The 19,477-nt window shown below is 42.1% G+C and overlaps 1 protein-coding gene across 11 annotated transcripts in view; it reads left to right on the top strand.

Annotated features, from left to right (window-relative positions):
- LOC135217153 (chromodomain-helicase-DNA-binding protein Mi-2 homolog) overlaps window positions 1-19,477 on the top strand; it is a 272,789-nt gene that overhangs the window by 241,993 nt on the left and 11,319 nt on the right. For all 11 annotated transcript variants that reach the window (XR_010315081.1, XM_064252898.1, XM_064252891.1 and 8 more), the window contains exons 31-33: window positions 272-437; window positions 11,450-11,644; window positions 11,820-11,994. Coding sequence is in view for 10 of the 11 variants with exons in the window: in XM_064252898.1 (XP_064108968.1) it covers window positions 272-437; window positions 11,450-11,644; window positions 11,820-11,994 (536 nt within the window). In the remaining variant the exon portion in view is untranslated. The remainder of the gene's footprint in view (window positions 1-271; window positions 438-11,449; window positions 11,645-11,819; window positions 11,995-19,477) is intronic.

Genomic DNA, 19,477 nt, shown 5'->3' with positions numbered 1-19,477 from the left:
TGAAAAGCAAATATTGTTTTATCATTGTTTTTATAAAAGTTTACAATATATAATGACTCAGTTACTTGAACTTACTTCATATCTGTTGACGAAAGATGTTTAATCCTAATAAGTTTTTTTTTTTTTTTTTTGTTTTTTTTTGTTTTTTTTTTTTTTTTTTATGGAAGAGAAGGATAAGGGCCATGTTGAAGTTTTTAAGTAGAGAGCAAATTATGCTTACACAGTACTTTATTGTATGCAAATGATGTTCATATGCACTAACTTTCAACAGGCATGACTACTGGTTATTGGCTGGTATTGTTACTCATGGATATGGTCGATGGCAAGATATCCAGAACGATATCAGATTTGCAATAATTAATGAACCATTTAAAATGGATGTGGGCAAAGGAAACTTTTTAGAAATTAAAAATAAGTTTTTGGCAAGGAGATTTAAGGTGAGTACAATATTTGATGCTTTTTATAGAATATTTTGTTTTATATAAAAAAACTCTTTACTTGTAGTTAGCTGCCTAGTTTTTTTGGTAAACAAAATTCATGGCACTTACTCCTATTAAGAGAAAGTAATAGTTAGCCAGTCATCCTTTTCATGTGCCTATGAGCCATAGGTCTCCTGGAACTTAGTGCTTCATTGTATGTTTCAGTGACTTTATTCACTACTTGCTGATTGATATCCCAGGATTGTCTAATTCATTTAATTAAGTTTTCATGCTAATTACATCATCCTTTTTTTTATCAGTTTGCCAATTTTCCTGTTATCTATTTACCTTTTTGATTAGCCAGATACATTTTGGGCAGATCAGCTCAGTTGTCAAGGTCAGGTGATGAACAGTGTTTGGGTCTTCTGATGACTGGCAGCTTGTTGGTGTTCACACGCACACGTTGACATGCAGGTCTACTAACACGCTTTGTTGAGATGCTGTGAGAGTTGCCCCTGTCCCACCCTTCCTTGTCAACCCTATGTTGGCAAGTGCCATCAGGCAGCACAGACTCGTCATTTACACTTGGTAGTTATCCAGCATATCCTGTGAGGGGTGGTGTGTTATAGAAGGGTTCTTTTCAGTTAGGTTATCGGTTCAACAGAATGCAGACTTCCCTACCTACCTCCACTGAGACAAACACCTCTCAGTTTTTGCAGTAAAAGGCCATTGCTCAGCTTCATCTTAGATATTCCAACTGAAGGGGCTGGAGCTCTTTACTTTGGTGGAGTTATCCCTATGAAAAACTCAAAGCAGTTCACCTTTTTGGGGGCTCCAGTTCCTAGAGTTTTTTCTTGGATACTACATGTATCATCCAAGTACCTAGAGGTGTGAGTGTTCCCATCTTCTCTATTGAGTGCAACATCCAGGCTGAAGTATCACTGAAATCTAATAAGATACAGCCCAAGTGCACAACAAGGGCCCGTTCTAAGTAGTTTTAGAATGTGTTGGCCACTGGCCTTCCTCTTAACAGGGGGAGGGAGGACATAGATTTTTTCTGAACTAATTTTTCTGGGGTGTTTGGCCCTGACAATACTGGTCTAGTCAACTTATTCACCAGACTGGTAGGAGGTTACAGGAATCATGATACGTATTCCCTGCTTGCATGTACAGCTGGGAGCATAACATTTCTGGGTGGTATTCAACTCCAGTCATTGGCAAGGGGCTACCCCCCTCCCAAGGAATTACCAGGAAATTAGTCTCAATATAAAAGGCAGTATTGGGAAGCTACATGTCCCTAGGGATGATGTGCAGTCATTCAATTCTGCCAGTCTTTTCTTCTGTTTATGGTGTAGTTGATTTGGCTAGAGTTTGTGCTCTTAGACTTGGTCAGGTGTTGTGTTCACTTATAAACAAAGGTATTCACTGTTCCCATGACAAACAATACTGTTAGGTTGATTACCTTCCACTTTCATGTCATCATCGTGTCTGTGCTGTCCATGGATGCAACTTACAGCCTCATTGCTCCAACTGATGTGCCCATGTAAGATCCCATCCAATACTGATATTCAGTTTCCTCACTCAGGTCTGTAGCATAAAATATAGATAAAAAGTAAAGGATGTGTGGGTTACTGTGCTTAGACTTTGATGCACCCTAATGTTTGTCAGAGGATAGAAGTGAACTAGCTTCTCCTGCAGCCAAACACAATACATTGGAAATGAAGGAAGGGGAAAACCAGGAGTTTCTGGCTTCGTATGCAGAGGTGGTTGATTTTTATTCGTCAATTCAGTAACCTTTTGAGGAGTCCGGAGACACGTGCCAGTATACTTCCTCTGGGAATGAATATGGTATTTGGACTGAAATAGGATACGAAGGTGTCGTATGAATTACCTTGCTCAAGTCATGCAGAGTCAGTTTTACAGCATGTCAATGCACGAATTGCTGGAAGGGATAATTTGTTAAGATTAAATAGAACATTTAAGTTTATTCCCCCGCCATTGATGAAACATAGGAAATATTATGCGACACCTATGGTTCCTTTGCTATCAAGACAAATTAACCCAGATATGGTAAGGTTAAAGCCTGTATTAACCTTGAATCAAGTTAAGATGGAATGCCCGTCAATGACTTGTCAGGAGGCTGCTACATTGGAAGCAACAGCTTCTTTTATTGTTCAGACTGCTTCTTGGTTAGACCTTTGGTCAACAGCAGTAGCAGAAAGTGCATCCTCAGAAGCAACAAGATAATTAGTGGATGAGACAATGTATTTCAGATTGCTCCAATCAGGTTCCAAAGCGATTGCTTACTTTACAAATTTGAGTGCCAATGTATGGGCTAATATCCTGTTGATGAGGAGAGATGCAGCATTGGCTAGATTAAGCCGCACTATTGACTGGGATTCCCTATTAGCAATGCAGAATGGGGATATCCTAGAGTCGCAATTGCTATTACCAAAGGGTATACTGGAAGCTGCTTTAGATAGAAGAAGAATGGATACTAACAACAGATTAGTCCGGCAGGCAGTTAGGAAAACATCTGGAAGCCTGGCTAATTGTAAATAAGTAAGGCAACATCAGGAATTACAGTGGTACCTCAGGATACAAAATTAAACCGTTCCAAGGCGGCCTTCATAACCTGAGCTTTTCGTATCTTGAACCACATTTTACATGTAAATTGCCTAATTTGTTCCAAGCCCTACAAAAACACCAGTAAATTTTATAATTATGCTAAATTGACCAATAAACAATGAAATACAACAATTTGGACCATTCAATACCTAACTTAATATGTACTACATAGTAGTACCTGTAAATAAAGTATATTAATGTATATGGTATACAAGAAATACTGTACGTACGTATGTAGTAAAATGTGGAATAACCTTTCGAGTGGGGTTATCTCCGAAAGTGGCGACAGAGGAAGACAAACGGCAGAAAACGTGTACGTACGCACTCTTAACTTTACAAAACACATTAACAAATGGCACAAAACCGAAACACTTAACTCTACATTTTTTTTTTTTTTTTTCAACTTTCTGGTTTTTTGTAGTATCACTTGGATCTTCCTGTTTGCTTACTCCTACTAAAGGCCTCTTTAAAAAATAACTATCCAAGGATGATTGCTTCTGCCTGCTTTTGACAATGTTCCTGAAACGACTCGGGCAAACGTCATCGAACTGCACAAGCATATGACCTGTGTAAGCCTATTCGGGGTGTCTCTTTTCTACAAATGATTGCACCTTATGAAAAGCAGCTAGAGCATCCTTAATTTCTGCCGTTGTCATAGGGTCGTCGTCCTCCTCCTCGCCGCTGCTAGAGAACCTTCTTGAACGACGTTATGTTGCATGGCCTCCAACTCCTTCATGTCATCTGTCGTAAGCTCTTCTTGGTGCTCCTTGAGAAGGTCATTGATGTCGTCCTCGTCGACGACCAGCCCCATGGACTTGCCGAGTGCAACGATCTCGTCAAAATCTGGTTGCGAAACAGTTTCAGGATCATCAACTGTTTCTGAATCTGCACCAGCTTTGCCCACGTTGAATCCCTCGAAATCTCGGGCGGATGCGGCATTAGGCCAGAGTTTCCTCCACGAAGAATTCAAGGTTCTCCTCGAAACCTCCTGCCAAGCTTGATCGATGAGTCGGATGCATATCACAACATTGAAATGCTCCTTCCAAAATTCATGCAAGTTGAGGTTTGTGGTATCGGTGATGTCGAAACATCTCATGAAAAGATGTTTCGTATACAGCTACTTGAAGTTCGATAACACTTTCTGGTCCATGGGCTGGTGGAGAGGGGTGGTGTTAGGCAGAAGATAAAGAACCTTGATAAAAGAATACTCCGCTAGGATATCTTCCTCGAGGCCAGGAGGGTAAGCACGGGCATTGTCCAACAACAGCAGACATTTCAGAGGGAGGCGCTTCTCTTCCAAGAATTTCTTCACTGTCGGACCGAAGCAGATTTACCCACTCGGTGAACAAAGGTCTCGTTACCCAGGGTTTTGCATTAGCCCTCCACATCACAGTAAGCTTCTTCTTTAGTACTTTGTGGGCCTTGAAGGCTCGAGGAGTCTCGTAATGATACACAAGTCGGTGCTTCACCTTGCAATCCCCACTGGCGTTTGAACAAAGTGGGAGCGTAAGCCTGTCTTTCATAGGCTTATGCCCAGGTAGCATCTTCTCTTCCTGTGTGATGTACGTCCGACGAGGCATTTTTTCCAAAAAAGGGCCATTCTCATCACAGTTGAAGACTTGCTGAGAACTGAGCCTTCGTTGATCGTCATCTCGGCCGCTTTCGTGTCCGAGCTGGCCGCCTCCCCATACCGCACCACCGAATGGATGCCAGTCCGTTTCCGGAATTTTTCAAACCACCCATGAGAAGCCTTGAAGTCTGGGGTTGGTGCGATGTCCCTTCTCCGTCATCTTCAGCCTAGGTAATCAAATCGCCGAAAATACTGCTGGCCTTGTGGCAGATTGCCGTCTTGGTTATCGTATCGCCAGCGATTTCTTTGTCTTTTATCCAGACAAGAAGCAGCCTCTCCATCTTGTGCATGTGGCTCCTCTTGCTAGACAAAATAGTCACGCCCTTGGAAGGTGTAGCTGCTTTGATGGCTTCCTTCTTGCTTAAGGATGGTGCCTATTATAGACGGATTTTGGTCGTATTCCTTAGCGATCACACTCAACCGCATGCCAGCTTCATATTTTTTAATGATCTCCACCTTCATCTCCATAGAAAGCATCCTTTTCTTTCTGTGAACTTCAGCAACTTTCTTGGGACCCATGACTACGTATACTGTACGTAATTAAGTTATGTAGTATTTGTACTAAAGTTCTCACACAACACGATAAAGTAGTACTACAATGAAATCACTAACGAATTTACGTTAATAAACGAAATCATATAGAACGAATTCCGCATGCGTTTACAAACGATGCTGCTTCGGAGTGACTGAAGAAGAACACCTTTACGTAGATGCACGATGGGAGAGATGCTGACCAATAGGAGATCAGGATCTTATGGCGGTGACTAGCATCAGGAACCAATGGGAGAGCGGGAGGATGGTGGCGAGTCTACTCAGTTGGCGGCGTGCGAGTTTTAAAATTGTTATCTGTGGTCCAGGCGAATCTCGGGACTTTACAGCAACAACCTTTCGTAACCTGAACTATTTTTGTATGTAGAACCAAAAAAATCTTCATATTTGCTTTCGTAAGTTGGGACTTTCGTATATCGAGGTACCACTGTACCTCAAAAGAGACCAGTGAGACATAACATCACTAATAGATCAACAAGATCCTCTTCCCCAAAGAAGTTAGCTCATCGGCCCTCTCACAGTAGACCCAACAGAAGAAGGGGTATTAGGGGCAAGGGGAGAGGTTTGAGACAATAGGATGGGCACCTCTCATCACTCGGCAACAGCAGGGGGTGGTTGCCTGGCAAACCATTGGAGGGTGTGGCAGGAATTTGGAGCGGAGCAGTGGGTGGTGGATGTTCTCAGAGTCGGATATTTGATTCCGTTCGACGTGACCCCACCCCTGACAGAACAACCATTACCACATCTCTCCTATGCTCAGGAATCTCAGAAAGCTCTTATTCTGCAAGAGGAAGTGAAGAAGGTGATGGAGAAGGGAGCTGTAGAACAAATATCGCTTCCGTCAAAGGGGTTTTACAGCCGTATTTTCCTTCTCCCCAAGGCCAACGGAGATTGGAGGATAGTGTTAGATCTGTCAACATTGAATCTGTTTATAAGGAAAACCAGATTCAAAATGGAGACCCCCAAAGACAGTTCTAGCAGCAGTCAGGGACAAGGACTTTATGCTGACAATAGACTTGAAGGACGCATACTTTCAGATCCCAGTCCATCAGTCTTCCAGGAAATTTCTTCACTTCAGTCTTGCAGAGAAAGTTTTCCAATTCAGAGTCGTGCTTCGGATTGACAATGTCTCCTCAAGTTTTTACAAGAGTATTCACTCTCATGTTGACATGGGCGCATGCTGAGGGGATCAGGCTAATAAGATCACCCATACGAGCAAATTCCCTTGTCGACAGAGGTGAGGAAAGACCTACTGTGGTTGGTGTAGGACAACAATCTGACAGTGGGAGTTCCCCTTCAGCAACCCTCTTCAGACCTCTTGCTGTTCTCCGATGTCTCATTCGAAGGTTGGGGCGCCCACATGGAAGAGCTGATGATTTCAGAGAAGTGGAATTGCAAGGACAAAGAACTCCATATAAACATGTTGGACTTAAAAGCAGCATTTCTGGCACTACAGGAATTCCAGGAGAGGGTGAAGAGGCAATCAGTGGTGTTGATGTCAGACAACACCACAGTAGTAGGTTACGTAAACAAGCAAGGAGGCTTAGTATCTCGACAATTACACCTGATGACAGTTCAACTTTATCAGTGGGCTGTAGAGAACTTAGTAAACATCAGAGCCAGATATATTCCAGGAAAAAGAAACATGGTTGCCGACAAATTGAGCCACAGGGACCAGATTCTAAGAACAGTGATACTTTCATCAGGAAGTGGTGGACAGAATGTTCATCTTGTGGGAAAGGCCAATCATAGACCTATTCTCAACCAGGTACAACAAAAAGTTGGAACTGTATTGTTCAGTAGTCCCAGATGCAAAGGCAGTAGCAGAAGATGCTCTACAACACCCATGGGGCAATCGGGATGTGTACGCATTTCATCCATTTTGCCTAATCCGTCAGGTTCTGAACAAGGTAATGTGGTCTCAGAACCTCCAGATGACTCCGGTAGCCCCATTGTGGCCGAAGGCAGAATGGTTTCCGGACCTGTTGGAATTCCTAATAGATGGGCCAAGAGAGTTACCTCCATGGAACAACCTACTATGTCAACCACACATGGAGATGTTCCACCAGTTGGTGCAGTCCCTATCACTTCATGGGTGGAGACTGTTAAGTATCTCCTGTGAGCAAGAGGCTTTTCTCAGAAAGCAGCAACACAGGTGGCAGGAAGTATCAGAAGGTCATCGGCAGCTGTCTACCAAGGAAAATGGTCCGCATACAGTGATTTGTGTCGTAGAAGGAACTTGTCTCCACTCAGAACCACTATTCAACAGTTAGCGGATTTTCTGATATATCTCAGGACAGAAAGACATATGTCTGTATCTGCTGTAAAGGGATACAGGGCTGCTCTAGCTTCAGTTCTGTGGATGGAAGGCATGACATTTCTTCTTCATGGGAGATGGTTATGTTAATGAAGAGTTTTGAGCAGTCTGTTCCCGAAGGAACTAAAAGGCCCAGATTGGGATTTGACTATGGTACTGAGTAGCCTTACAAAACCCCCATACGAGCCATTGAGACAGTCACAGATATCTGAATTTCAAACATATCCAAAAGGACAGTGGCTCTATTAACTCTTTCCTATCCGCATAGTTTTGAGCACTGAGCCTACCTGAGACCCGAGGTGTCTGGGAGCGGTCGACAGTGCGAAAAAATAATTATTTAAAAAATTCAGCAAAAATATAAATTTTATGCCAACAACGTTCATTTTGCTGTCCTTGTTTTCTAAATGTTAAAATTTTATGGTGGAATAGTCAGAATAAGAGTCCCAGCCCTCTAAATACGAAAAAATGTGAGTTATCTAAAAAAAAGAAAATCTTTACACTTATTTTTATATTTTCGTTCTTACCCAAAAACTATGAAAGTCAGGCAAATGAATTATTTTTTATGAGAAAGACAATAATATTCTTTAAATATCAACATATAAAACAATGGAAAATGTATAAGTCCAGTTGGTGAAAAAATTGATAGAAAAGAGGGTAAGAAACAGAGCGCTCTGCCCAGAGCATGGTGAGAATTATCACTAGAAAAAGAAAAAATTTTAAGAGCCCTATCTCGGTTATTTTTCATAGAAATTACTTTGTAAATGTACAAAAATGTAGAGAGAAGGTTGAAGAATAAAGGGAAAGTCAAGAAAAATGGCTTTGGTAACGGCAACAGTTTCATTTTGACGTTATAAGTTGATCGAAACTAAAAAAAAAAAGGTTACCCTTGTTAACATTATCATTCGTAGCTCAAAAGCTATAACAGTTGGGCGAATGAATTATTTTTTATGAGAAAGCCAACAAAATTCTCTAAATATCGACATATAAAACAATGGAAAACGAATAAGTCCAGCCGGTGAAAATAATTTATAGAAAGGAGGGTAAGAAACAGAGCGCTCTGCCTGGCGTATGGTGAGAATTATCGCTAGAAAATTTTTTTTTTTTAAGAGTCCTATCTCTTGTTATTTTTCATAGAAATTACTTTGTAAGCATACGAAAATGTAGAGGAAAGGCTGAGGAATAAAGTGAGAGTCAAGAAAAATGGCTTTGGTAATGGCAAGTTGATTTTGATGTTATAAGTTGATGGAAACTAAAAAAATGTTACTGTTGTCAACATTATCTTTCGTAGCTCAAAAGCTATAACAGTTGGGCAAATGAATTATTTTTTATGAGAAAGCCAACACAATTCTCTAAATATCGACATATAAAACAATGAAAAACAAATAAGTCAAGCTGGTGAAAAAATTTATAGAAAAGAGGGTAAGAAACAGAGTGCTCTGCCCGGCGTATGGTGAGAATTATCGCTTAAGAACAATTTTTTTAAGAGCCCTATCTCGGTTATTTTTCAAAGAAATTACTATGTAAACATACGAAAATGTAGAGGAAAAGTTGATGAGTAAAGGGAGAGTCAAGAAAAATGGCTTTGGTAATGGTAACAGTTTCATTTTGACGTTATAAGTTGATCGAAACGGAAAAAAATGTTACCGTTGTCAACATTTATCGCTAGAATAACAATTTTATGAAGAGCCCTAGCTTGGTTATTTTTCATAGAAATTACTTTGTAAATATGCGAAAATGTAGAGGAAAAGTTGAAGAATAAAGGGAGAGTTAAGAAAAATGGCTTTGGTAACAGCAACAGTTTCATTTTGACATTATAAGTTGATCGAAACGGAAAAAAATGTTACCGTTGTCAACATTTATCGCTAGAATAACAATTTTATGAAGAGCCCTAGCTTGGTTATTTTTCATAGAAATTACTTTGTAAATATGCGAAAATGTAGAGGAAAAGTTGAAGAATAAAGGGAGAGTTAAGAAAAATGGCTTTGGTAACAGCAACAGTTTCATTTTGACATTATAAGTTGATCGAAACGTAAAAAAATGTTACCGTTGTCAACATTATCGTTCATAGCTCAAAAGCTATACATAACAGGCGAATTTCTTCCTCCTACTCCAGACGAAGTACTAGTTCCATGGCTTGCTTGGTTGGGTAAGGTTAATCCTACAAGCCTTCCAAGAAAAGTCATAATCCATTAACAACCTCCTTATCTTTGCATCTTCTGGAGATTCAGAGCCCTGTCTAAACTCTAAACGTCTCTTATGGGATGCACTAACGCGTTTTGCGTTACCTTTACCATAAAAACTTCGCGAATGCATGTTGGAAAATTATTGTTCTCTCGTGACGTCACCATGTAAACAAACACTTGCGTCAACAACAGCTCGCGCATGCGTCACTGGGAGCGACATGTGGCTGGGATCAGCTGATTCCATTGTGAGAATTTTACTACGCCAGGAATTTGAGCATGCTCAGTACAAGAACTACTTTGCTGGCATATTGATACCCGAGTTACACAGTCCAAGGTATGATCTCGCCTATGGAAATTGCTACTTGTCCGAAAGTAAAATAAAAATTGCCCCTACCACACGTACAAAAAATTTTGATGAATTTTACGTACCACTACGTCAGTCGGGTAGGAAAGGGGGTAGGGTAATTTTACGTACTACTACGTCAATTAGATATGAAAGAGTTAATCCCGATCACTGAGAGATTACTGTAGTTAGAAAAGCATTCATTATCTATGGTTGAGTTTTTCCATCATTTTACATTCTTGCAATATTACAGCAATTGTCAAATCAAGACTGGAGGTATGAATTTCATAGAGAATTAATTTGAATACATAGTCACTTCAGGCAAATTTCATGTAGTATAGTAAAGCACAGTCTAGGCAGCCCTGCCATCCATTTTCTTAAGAATCTGTACACCATCTCATCATGTCCACCCCTTTTCCCGTCACACGTCCACCACCAATATATCTCTCTCTCTCTCTCTCTCTCTCTCTCTCTCTCTCTCTCTCTCTCTCTCTCTCTCTCTCTCTCTCAAAAATACTATCACTTAATCTCTCAAAGAATATATGATGAATTGATTTGCTGTATACATAGGCCTGTGTCTATGCAAAAAGCAGATTTCACTCTCATCATCATCATCATCATAATAATACTGTATTCCAATCATTCCTTTATTGTTCCACATTATTTTTCTTGGATATTGCCTATATTTTTTTAAAAATTCATGACCTAAGACCATGTTTCCAGTTATGCGTGAGTCTTATTTCATTTTGGTGTCATAACATCAGTTATGAGTAAGGTTTAGTCGTAGGTTTTGAAGAAGGATGATTGATATCTACTCCGAACTGTTGCTATAAAAACATTTTGAATGAATAATGCAGATGTTGTTACAGCATTGAAATGTGAATAATTCATTGAAATGTGAATAATTATAAAATTTCTGTAGAATCTTGACACTAGTTGAATGTTATGGGATACCTAGCAAGTAACAGACACCGTGACTTGAACTTCCACCCCCTTTCTAGAGTTGCCAGGTTTGGCATTATTGAACAAAATGTGTCCAATTATTTAAGAAAATAGTTCTATAACTTTTTTGATAGTGTGCTTAACTGCCATTTTTTAGGAATATTAGTCTAGAACCAGTACATACTTAATTTATGAAAAATAAGTTTTGAAGAGTTTGTCTTAGTAATGAAGTTGTAATAGAGAATCATCAGAAAACTTTTGTGAACTGAATTTCTCACTTGAATTTTGAGAATTGGCTGAAAGCTCAGCTCATCTACATGTATTTTAAGAAATGTTGAATAAGCCCTAATTATCCTGGCTTGTAAAAATAAAAACATACTATATAATGATTTTGTGTGACAAATTTGTACAAAAGAACTGATTACTGTTTTTCTGTAGTTATTAGAACAGGCTTTGGTTATTGAGGAGCAGCTGAGAAGGGCAGCCTTTCTTAATTTGCAACAAGATCCACATCATCCTGCATGTACTCTTAATGCAAGATTTGCTGAGGTTGAATGTCTTGCGGAATCTCATCAACACCTCAGCAAGGAATCGCTTGCTGGCAACAAACCAGCCAATGCTGTTCTAAATAAGGTATGAAGGTGTGCCATAACTGGGTGAGAGGCTAAGATTGGTGTGAAGTATTTGATAAATTCTTTAAATAATTTTCCATAACTTGAAAAGTTTTATCCAGGTCAGTTACACATTTCTATAATTAAGATTTTTTTTCTAATGTGAACTTTAGATTGAGACTCATTTGCTTTCACAGGTGCTAAATCAGCTGGAAGAGTTGCTGTCAGACATGAAGTCAGACGTAACCAGGTTACCTGCCTCACTGGCTCGAATTCCACCTGTAGCACAAAGGCTGCAGATGTCAGAACGTTCCATCCTCTCCCGCTTGGCATCAGGTGCTGGTAATGTGGACAAGAGTGCTCAAGGGCCAGGTGAGGAATGATATGCTATTAGATATAGAAGTTTCTTTGTCTTTGTCAATGGTTAGACTATAACCGGGGCCTATAGTCCCTCTCTCAAAAGTAGCAGATTTTTAGGTTTTAGCTAAAAATGAAAGTTGGAAAAATTTTAAGTGATGGAAAACATTGAAAAGTACCGGGGCATATAAAGTGGCCTGGTCCCAAGCCTGCCGGTTTAGAGGTTGGACTGTAGTGCAGTGTACTTACAATAACGATCATTTTAATAAACTACAGTTTCACTTACTGTATCAAATGTATGCATGATTATCATCATACAAGCATATTATCAAATAGAAACATTACAATCATGCACTCTTTGCATTCGGGTAACATTTACATTCATAAGACAAGACTGCCAAGTGTTGCCCAGTGATAGCTGACTTAAGTTACACCTTTCAAACCTTTTTACTGTCAATTTCCATTTCAGTGCTGAATGACCTCATAGGTCCCATCACTTTTCCTGTATCCTAAATTCTATACTGTTCTAGAAATTCTGGCCCAGTTGCGTTTTTATAAGATGACAACCCCATGGGGGGTAGTCCCATCAGTGCACCTCATTCGGTGCATGTAGGCATTACTTGAGGTTCTTTGCAGCGTCACTTTGGCCCCTAGCTGCAATTACTTTCATTCCTTTTACTTTACCTCTGTTCATATTCTCTTTTTTCCATCTTACTGTCTACCATCTCCTAACAATTGTTTCATAGTGCAACTGAGGTTTTCCTCCAAAAACACCTTTCAAACCTTTTGCTGTCAATTTCCGTTTCAGCGCTGAATGGCCTAAGCTGCCCCAGTGCCTGGCATAATACCAAAAATTTACTATAAAAATCAAATCAAATAAGACGGCACTGCATATACCTGTGGTTGTTGAATCTCCTAAAAGATTTAGTTCAAGTTAATTCATGTTAAATAATGGGGGGGGGGGGGAGTTAAATCCTGAGAAAACACTTAAATATGTTTGTTTGTTTGTTTTTCCAACTTTGCAGCTTGGCTTGTAAGAATGATACTTATATACATAGTTGCATCTGCTACCCATACAGGCCTACAATCCTTTTATCTAAAACCTTTCGACCAAGCTGTTTGGTTTTATGGAAATTTTGGGATTTTGGAGCTGAAAGTTTCCTTAAAATACACAAAACTTTTCATTTCCAACATTTACATTCCATAAAATTAAAAAATTTACAGCATCAATCACCGATAATCACACTACAAACCAACCAACCGAGAACACCAACCCCACAACAACTTACAACCCGACAAATCTCTGAGCAGAAGAACACCTACAGCCCGAAACAACACGACTTACCCCAGCACAACAACCCGCCAACACCAACACTGCCCCAACCAACCACCACTCACAGACACTGAAAATGCACTACCAACCTCTTCAACTTCACCACAACCAGACAGACACATGCATAACAACTTTACAACACCAAAATCAATCTAATAGCACAAAATCAACTAACCACCAACTCAGACTTCACGCAATGCCTTACTACTTTCGACCCCCATAACACACACTGCTGCGTCGTATAACTGGACCTATACGCAACAGCGTGCCACAACAAGAAACCACACACTTAGGACTTCCATTCAACCACTAAACATCGTCTAATTCCAGTAAGGAAAAAGTAGCTTCGTATGTACGCAATTCATTCAGTAAAGAACCAAAAGTCAGGGTGTAGTGAACCTGGCTAACCATTCCTGTAGGCACTTTTTTAATTTTGCCTAAAAACCCTAATAGTATGTCCTAATCGGCGGTTTATGAATATGTCCTGCGGGAGGTGGATGATCGCTCTCCTTCATTGTTGTTTTGAAAGAGTGCTACTTCTGTTAAGTTGTTACTCCTAAACCCTGTAATGTTGCCTTCAGGCCCTAAAACAGTGTCTGGTGAGGGTTATTGCCCTTTTCTCTTATACTCTTTCGATTCGTAACTTATAGAATCGAAAGTGCTTGCCTTTAAGATAGCAAATAGTGGAAGTGGCTAAGTGCAGGGTGATTAGTGCCCCACCCTTGTGTAGTGGTGAAGGGTGCGTTCAGATCGGCCTTATAAACGCCTTCTAGGTTCTGAACCCTGCTTGGTCGGAACTCCCAGGACCACAGGTGAGAGGGCATGTCGAAAGCCGAAGGAGGGTTACGAGGAAAAACCCCCACCGATTCTGGCGAAATGCCATTCTGGCAGTTTTCTGATGAAAATCCCCAGACTGCCAAAGTTCCGTGCACGTGCACGAAATCCTGAAGGATTGCTTTCTCGGTCCCTCCTCCGAGGCGTCCTTACCCGCCGCAAAAGGCTTGGAAGGGTTGGGCTCTCGGAAGGACTCGCGGCCCTCTAAGAAGCTTTAGGAAGAAGGCGGTGGCTTCCAACGTCCCATCTCTCCTCGTCAGGAGGGGAACGTTCAGATTCCGGTCCCCGCCCATAACCGCCTCTAGGCCCTGGCGACCTCGTGGTCGGACGATCCCACAGGACTAGGGATGAGGGCATGTCGAAAGCCGGAGCCGAAAGGACGGGTTACGGGGGAACCCAACATCGATCTGGCGTCCCTTCCATGCGTTAGGGGGGGGGGGGTGGGGGGGGGGGGGGGGGGGGGGGGGGGGTGGGTGTGGGGGGGGGGGGGCGGGGGGGGGGGGGGGGGTGGGGGGGGGTGGGGGAACAACCGGCAACCTTTTCAGCAAACATTGTTGACGTTTCCCCAGGCTGCGGAAAGATCGTTGCATCCGTTGCACGGAATCTCGAAGGAGACTTGCCTATCGCGCCCCCTCCTGAATAGAAACTGCTTTATAGAATACAGGACGCCTTCAAAACGTTCCCCTCACACTTCTCGTTATTGCGTTTCAGTGAGAAGAAGTTAAGAAGGCGAACGGTCGACCTGATCCAACGTGTATCGTCTTTCCACCCGAGAAATTATGAAAAAAGGAAGGCAGTTTCTTCCGTCTCCCGCATGTTTTGACGCCTGTCAGGGAGCGTGACGCTTTTTCTGCAACGCTTCTTTTGACGCTCCGGGCTTGAACGGGTGACGCTCGGTATGGACGCCAATTGGCGCAGCGCCAGGGACGCCGGAGCGTCCTCGCAAATGGACGCCGCGAGCGCAAACGCCAGGCGTGCACGACCAGGTTTGTCTCCTGGACCTGGAACGTTTCTGTTGAACTCTTCAGACTTCAAGCTCTTGTTTAAGATTTGAGCCTCAAGAATGTGAAGTAAGCAGTGCTTCGGAGGAAGCTTAAAGTGAAACCAGACAACTTCGTCTTCGAAACCCAGCAAGACCTCGGGTTTCGTGAATTCAAGAGGTCTCTGTCAATATTATATTGCTTTTCGCAAAGGTGGATGGAGTTAAGGAAAGCTCAAGGGAAGATCTCGTTTTCTCTACCGCAGTCCAGACTTTGCGATAAGGCAGTTACGGGTTATGTAAAGGCTCGAACGTCCTCGGCGACGTTTCAGTAGGATTCTTGCAAAGGCATTCATCAAAAGGACGCTCTTCAGGAAAAGCGCAAGACAGGACTTCCTTTGCCACCTTTGCCATACTGCCAATAAATTTTAAGCTTTAGCAGGCATTAGTTGTGATACGGGAGAGGAAGCTGGTTGGAGAGTTTCTTCCTCTTCCCAGGATAATTTTGCAAGCTTTTTAGCCCATCTGAAGGGTTTTGGGTTTTTTCAGATGGATAAGATTTTGTTAGTTTCTAGTCGGGACTACGCTGCCGAATTGAACATCGTCGTTTCTACCTGCTGGTAAGCCCTGTCTCTAACAGGATTCTTGCCCCTTTCTTCGTTTGAGAAACGGGAAATCGGAAAAATAAAAAATGCTCGACTTCCTGGATTACGTTTTGTCAATTCAGTGACTTTCCCCCATTGACAATATTTCTATCGTTTTGTCAAGTAAGTGGGTATCCCCTCATTGACAAATATCTCTTGTCCCGTAAATGGGTTAGTTCTCATTGACAAGCATCTCTTTAACTTGATATTACGTAAGCGAATAAGCTCTTATTGACAAGATTCGGAAGAAGCTCTCATTCGTCATTCGCCAGACTCGTACAAGAAATAGACTTGTAGACTAACGTCAATGAACGCTTATGTCCAATAACATAAGAAGCTTAGCTGTCTGCTTCGATTTCTCTAAGTTTTGTTCATGAAACTTGCCTGTCAGATAGTATGTAGCTGTATTTCCGAATTCAGCTATATATATGTCTGCCCAGGTAAGGTATGAACAAACTTTATTGTGATATAATTAAAATATTTGCCTTGCGTTCTATTTTTACTACTGGTTTGGTTCAAGTCATACACGCTTGCTGAAGTTTACCTTCTTCGGATGGCAACCGAGAGGTCTATTGTCTATTTATTTTTAAGGGGGGACCATTTAATCCGGTTACTCCCACCTGCAGCCTTCCAGGAGTTTCCGATTTATCTTTTACCGTTGTATGGTAGTGTTCTGACGACACAAACGCATCTATATATTTAGCGTTTTCTGTTTCGCTTAAATATACCAGACTTGAGAGTCGTCTTTTTGCTCAAAAAATAACGGACCTATTTCTTCGTAGAATAGGGTAGCTGGCAACCCAGACATAAAGTTTAAGAGACGACGTTCGTAAAGCTTGGCTGGCTTGCTGCTGTGTCTTGACTGTGCAAGTACCCCAACCGAGCCAGTAAAAAAAACAGATCGTGCCGCTGTCATGCCTCTGTAGGTTACGTCTCTCTCTCCTGCGGGGATTGACTGACTAACCGTATCTCTGTGCTGGCGGTACGTCCTCTCCTGCGGGATTGGACTGACGTAACCGCCTATTCTGTGCTGGCGTTTACTTCTCCTGCTGGATGACCTGACTAAACTGTATCTCTGTCCTATCAATCACGGACTTTAGCCTAAGGATTGAGGGGGATTTCTTACTGTGAATGAATAAACGTTGCATTCGTTTTGCCTACTATGTTCAACAGAGTTATCTCAATCCTTCGGTGCTCGTTACCGCACGGTTATAAGAACTACGAGTCTACCGCAACATTGCACGTTTTTATGCTCTCCTGCTTAGGCAAAGCGCAGCCTTATAGGGAAGTAAGCATACTCGGGGAGGGAATGGATGAGCTTGCTGGGGACCATTTCCTTCCTGAAGAAGTTTGTTTCCCCGCGAATAGACTGCAATTCAGACCAACAGTTTTTTTTTCCTACTCCCGGAAACTGAAATATTATTCAAGATCTAGGAATTATTCTGAACATCTCTCAGTGCGTCATGATGGAAAGAAGGTGGCCGGACATCTGGATATGGTTTCAGATGTCCTGGATCTTAATTCTGAAAGAAGTAAATGCAATTCGGTCCGTCCCTCCAGTCCTACGGAAACGAGTTTTTGGAACCAGTGGTCCCACATCAACTCTGATATTCCACAGCTCTCTCATATCTTAAGAAGTATCTTCTCTCGGTCCCTGCTCGAGTTTACGAGAAAGAGCCTATTATAACAACAGGCGTAGAATGTAACGATCCTCTAGAGGTTCGTTACAGGATTGCAAAAGTCCGTACGAATCGCTCTCGATCGACAGCAGCAACTTTTGACTTCCGAGTGGAATCTTTCTTTAGAAGTATGTTGAGAGTTGTGGAGACTTTAGGGACGCCCTTTCATTTCTTCTCTTCGATATGTTGAGGACGAAGAGGCTTCTTCTTCTCTGCTCCCATTTCCTCGACTCCTTTCTGGGAATTCCCGGGATCTAAAGCGTGCCCACCTTAAAAACGACATTTTTTCCATATGATATTGAACGGGGATGGATGTTTAGTCTCTTTCCCCTTTTTCAATCGCTTTAGGAAATGTAATGAGGATTTATGACGTCACAGGGAGCGACAATGACGCTGATCGCCCCATGTTGGCCTTCAGGATCCTGGATTCACAGAGGGCCACATCCTTCCTAGTTCACTTTCCAAGGACCTTTTCCGAGAGTCGGTCTACTCTAACTCGAAAGGTAACCTATAACCTCTCCGCTCTGAGTCTGACAACGTTCAGACTATCGAGATGTTGGGGGACAGGAATAAGATTACCGTCTTCCATTTCCGTCTGAAGAATGGGATAAGCTGGCAGTCACAACTATTAACAGAATACCGCAAAATTATGGTTGTTTGACGGCTTTTTCCTTTGGCTCGATGAGATTTGGCGTCTTGTCTAAACAACAAGGCCCTTTCACGATCTTTGTATGTTTTCTGTGGAATCTCGAAACTCGCTCACCATCTACTTTTTGTCTCACCTGTTTTCTCGGAGTCAGACACTCGTGCGAGATCAGGCGACATATAGTAGCCCTGAGTTTCTTGTTGAAGTCGGTTGCGTTTATACACCCCCGATGATCGTGTAACATGAGACCAGGTTGGACTGTCAAGGCCATTCTTCCTTCGGACTGAATCGCCTTTTTGCTCCTTGCTCCTTTCTCCTGGCACCAGAAGCTCGAGTCAGGAGTTGATTCGCTGACGACGTTGGGTTGCGTGATACAACCCCCCAAGGTTTGCTTAGATTGAATCGCCCAGGCAGTCCAGACACTCATCCTTCAGCGAAGAATAAGTGCCTTATGGTCTTCAGGGTACAGCCTTGCTGTCCTTGATTCGTCTGACTGGTCAACTGGTCGGTCACCTGACTTTAGTACAGACGGACTGACTGTGCATGTCCAGATCGAAGCTTTCAATATGGAACTTAGACGTAGTCTGAAGTTCTTGATGTCAAAGCATTCGAACCTCTCCTACCTGTTAACTTCTTGCATGTGATCAGGAAGGCCTTCTTCTAACCACCCTAGATACGACAAAGAGGGTTAGTGAGATTTTAAGCCATCGTCACAAGTTTTGGCTTTAGAGAACACAAGGCGGTGTGCTCTCTAAGCCTTTCGTTGTGGCCTAAGAATGGAAACCCGTTTTGTCCTTGGGCCAGGAGCTTGGAAGCAAGGATGGCACAAGTTAGTGGGCAGGAGCCAGAGAGAGTCCTGTGCCCTGTCAGGTCTCTCAAGTTTTATCTACATAAAACTCAAGAAAGTCGAAGTCATTCTTGGGCAATCTGCAGTGTTCCGAAAAAGACAAGAACTTGCCCATATCGAAGAACAGCCTGGCTTTAGTGTTAAGGGGGAGTTCTTTCAAAAAAAAAAAAAAATGGCTCCTTCATTGTGTTTTGCCACAAAGATTTGAAAAAAATCTTTTTATCTGAATGCTCACGAGGTGAGGGGCGCGGCCTCGGAAGCATTTCAACAGAGCATGGCACTCAGCAACATCCTGAGTACCATGTTTTAGCGAAGCAACTCTGTGTTCACTTCACACTCCCTGCGAGATGTGAAGATGGCATATGAGATCTGCTGCTCGCTAGGGCCATACGTTGTCTGCAAAGACACAATCTTGGGGGCAAGAAGTACCACTCATCCTATCCTGTAGAAAATGGTTAGGAAGAGCTCTTTAATTTAGTTGTTGAGTCGCCGACAACGGCGACTTCTTAACTCTTAAGCCTTTAGTTCACACACCT

This window comes from Macrobrachium nipponense, chromosome 19 (assembly GCF_015104395.2).
Source record: "Macrobrachium nipponense isolate FS-2020 chromosome 19, ASM1510439v2, whole genome shotgun sequence".
NCBI classification, from domain to species: domain Eukaryota; kingdom Metazoa; phylum Arthropoda; class Malacostraca; order Decapoda; family Palaemonidae; genus Macrobrachium; species Macrobrachium nipponense.
The sequence above is the reverse complement of the archived record's forward strand: the minus strand, read 5'-3'. Positions and strand labels throughout refer to the sequence as shown.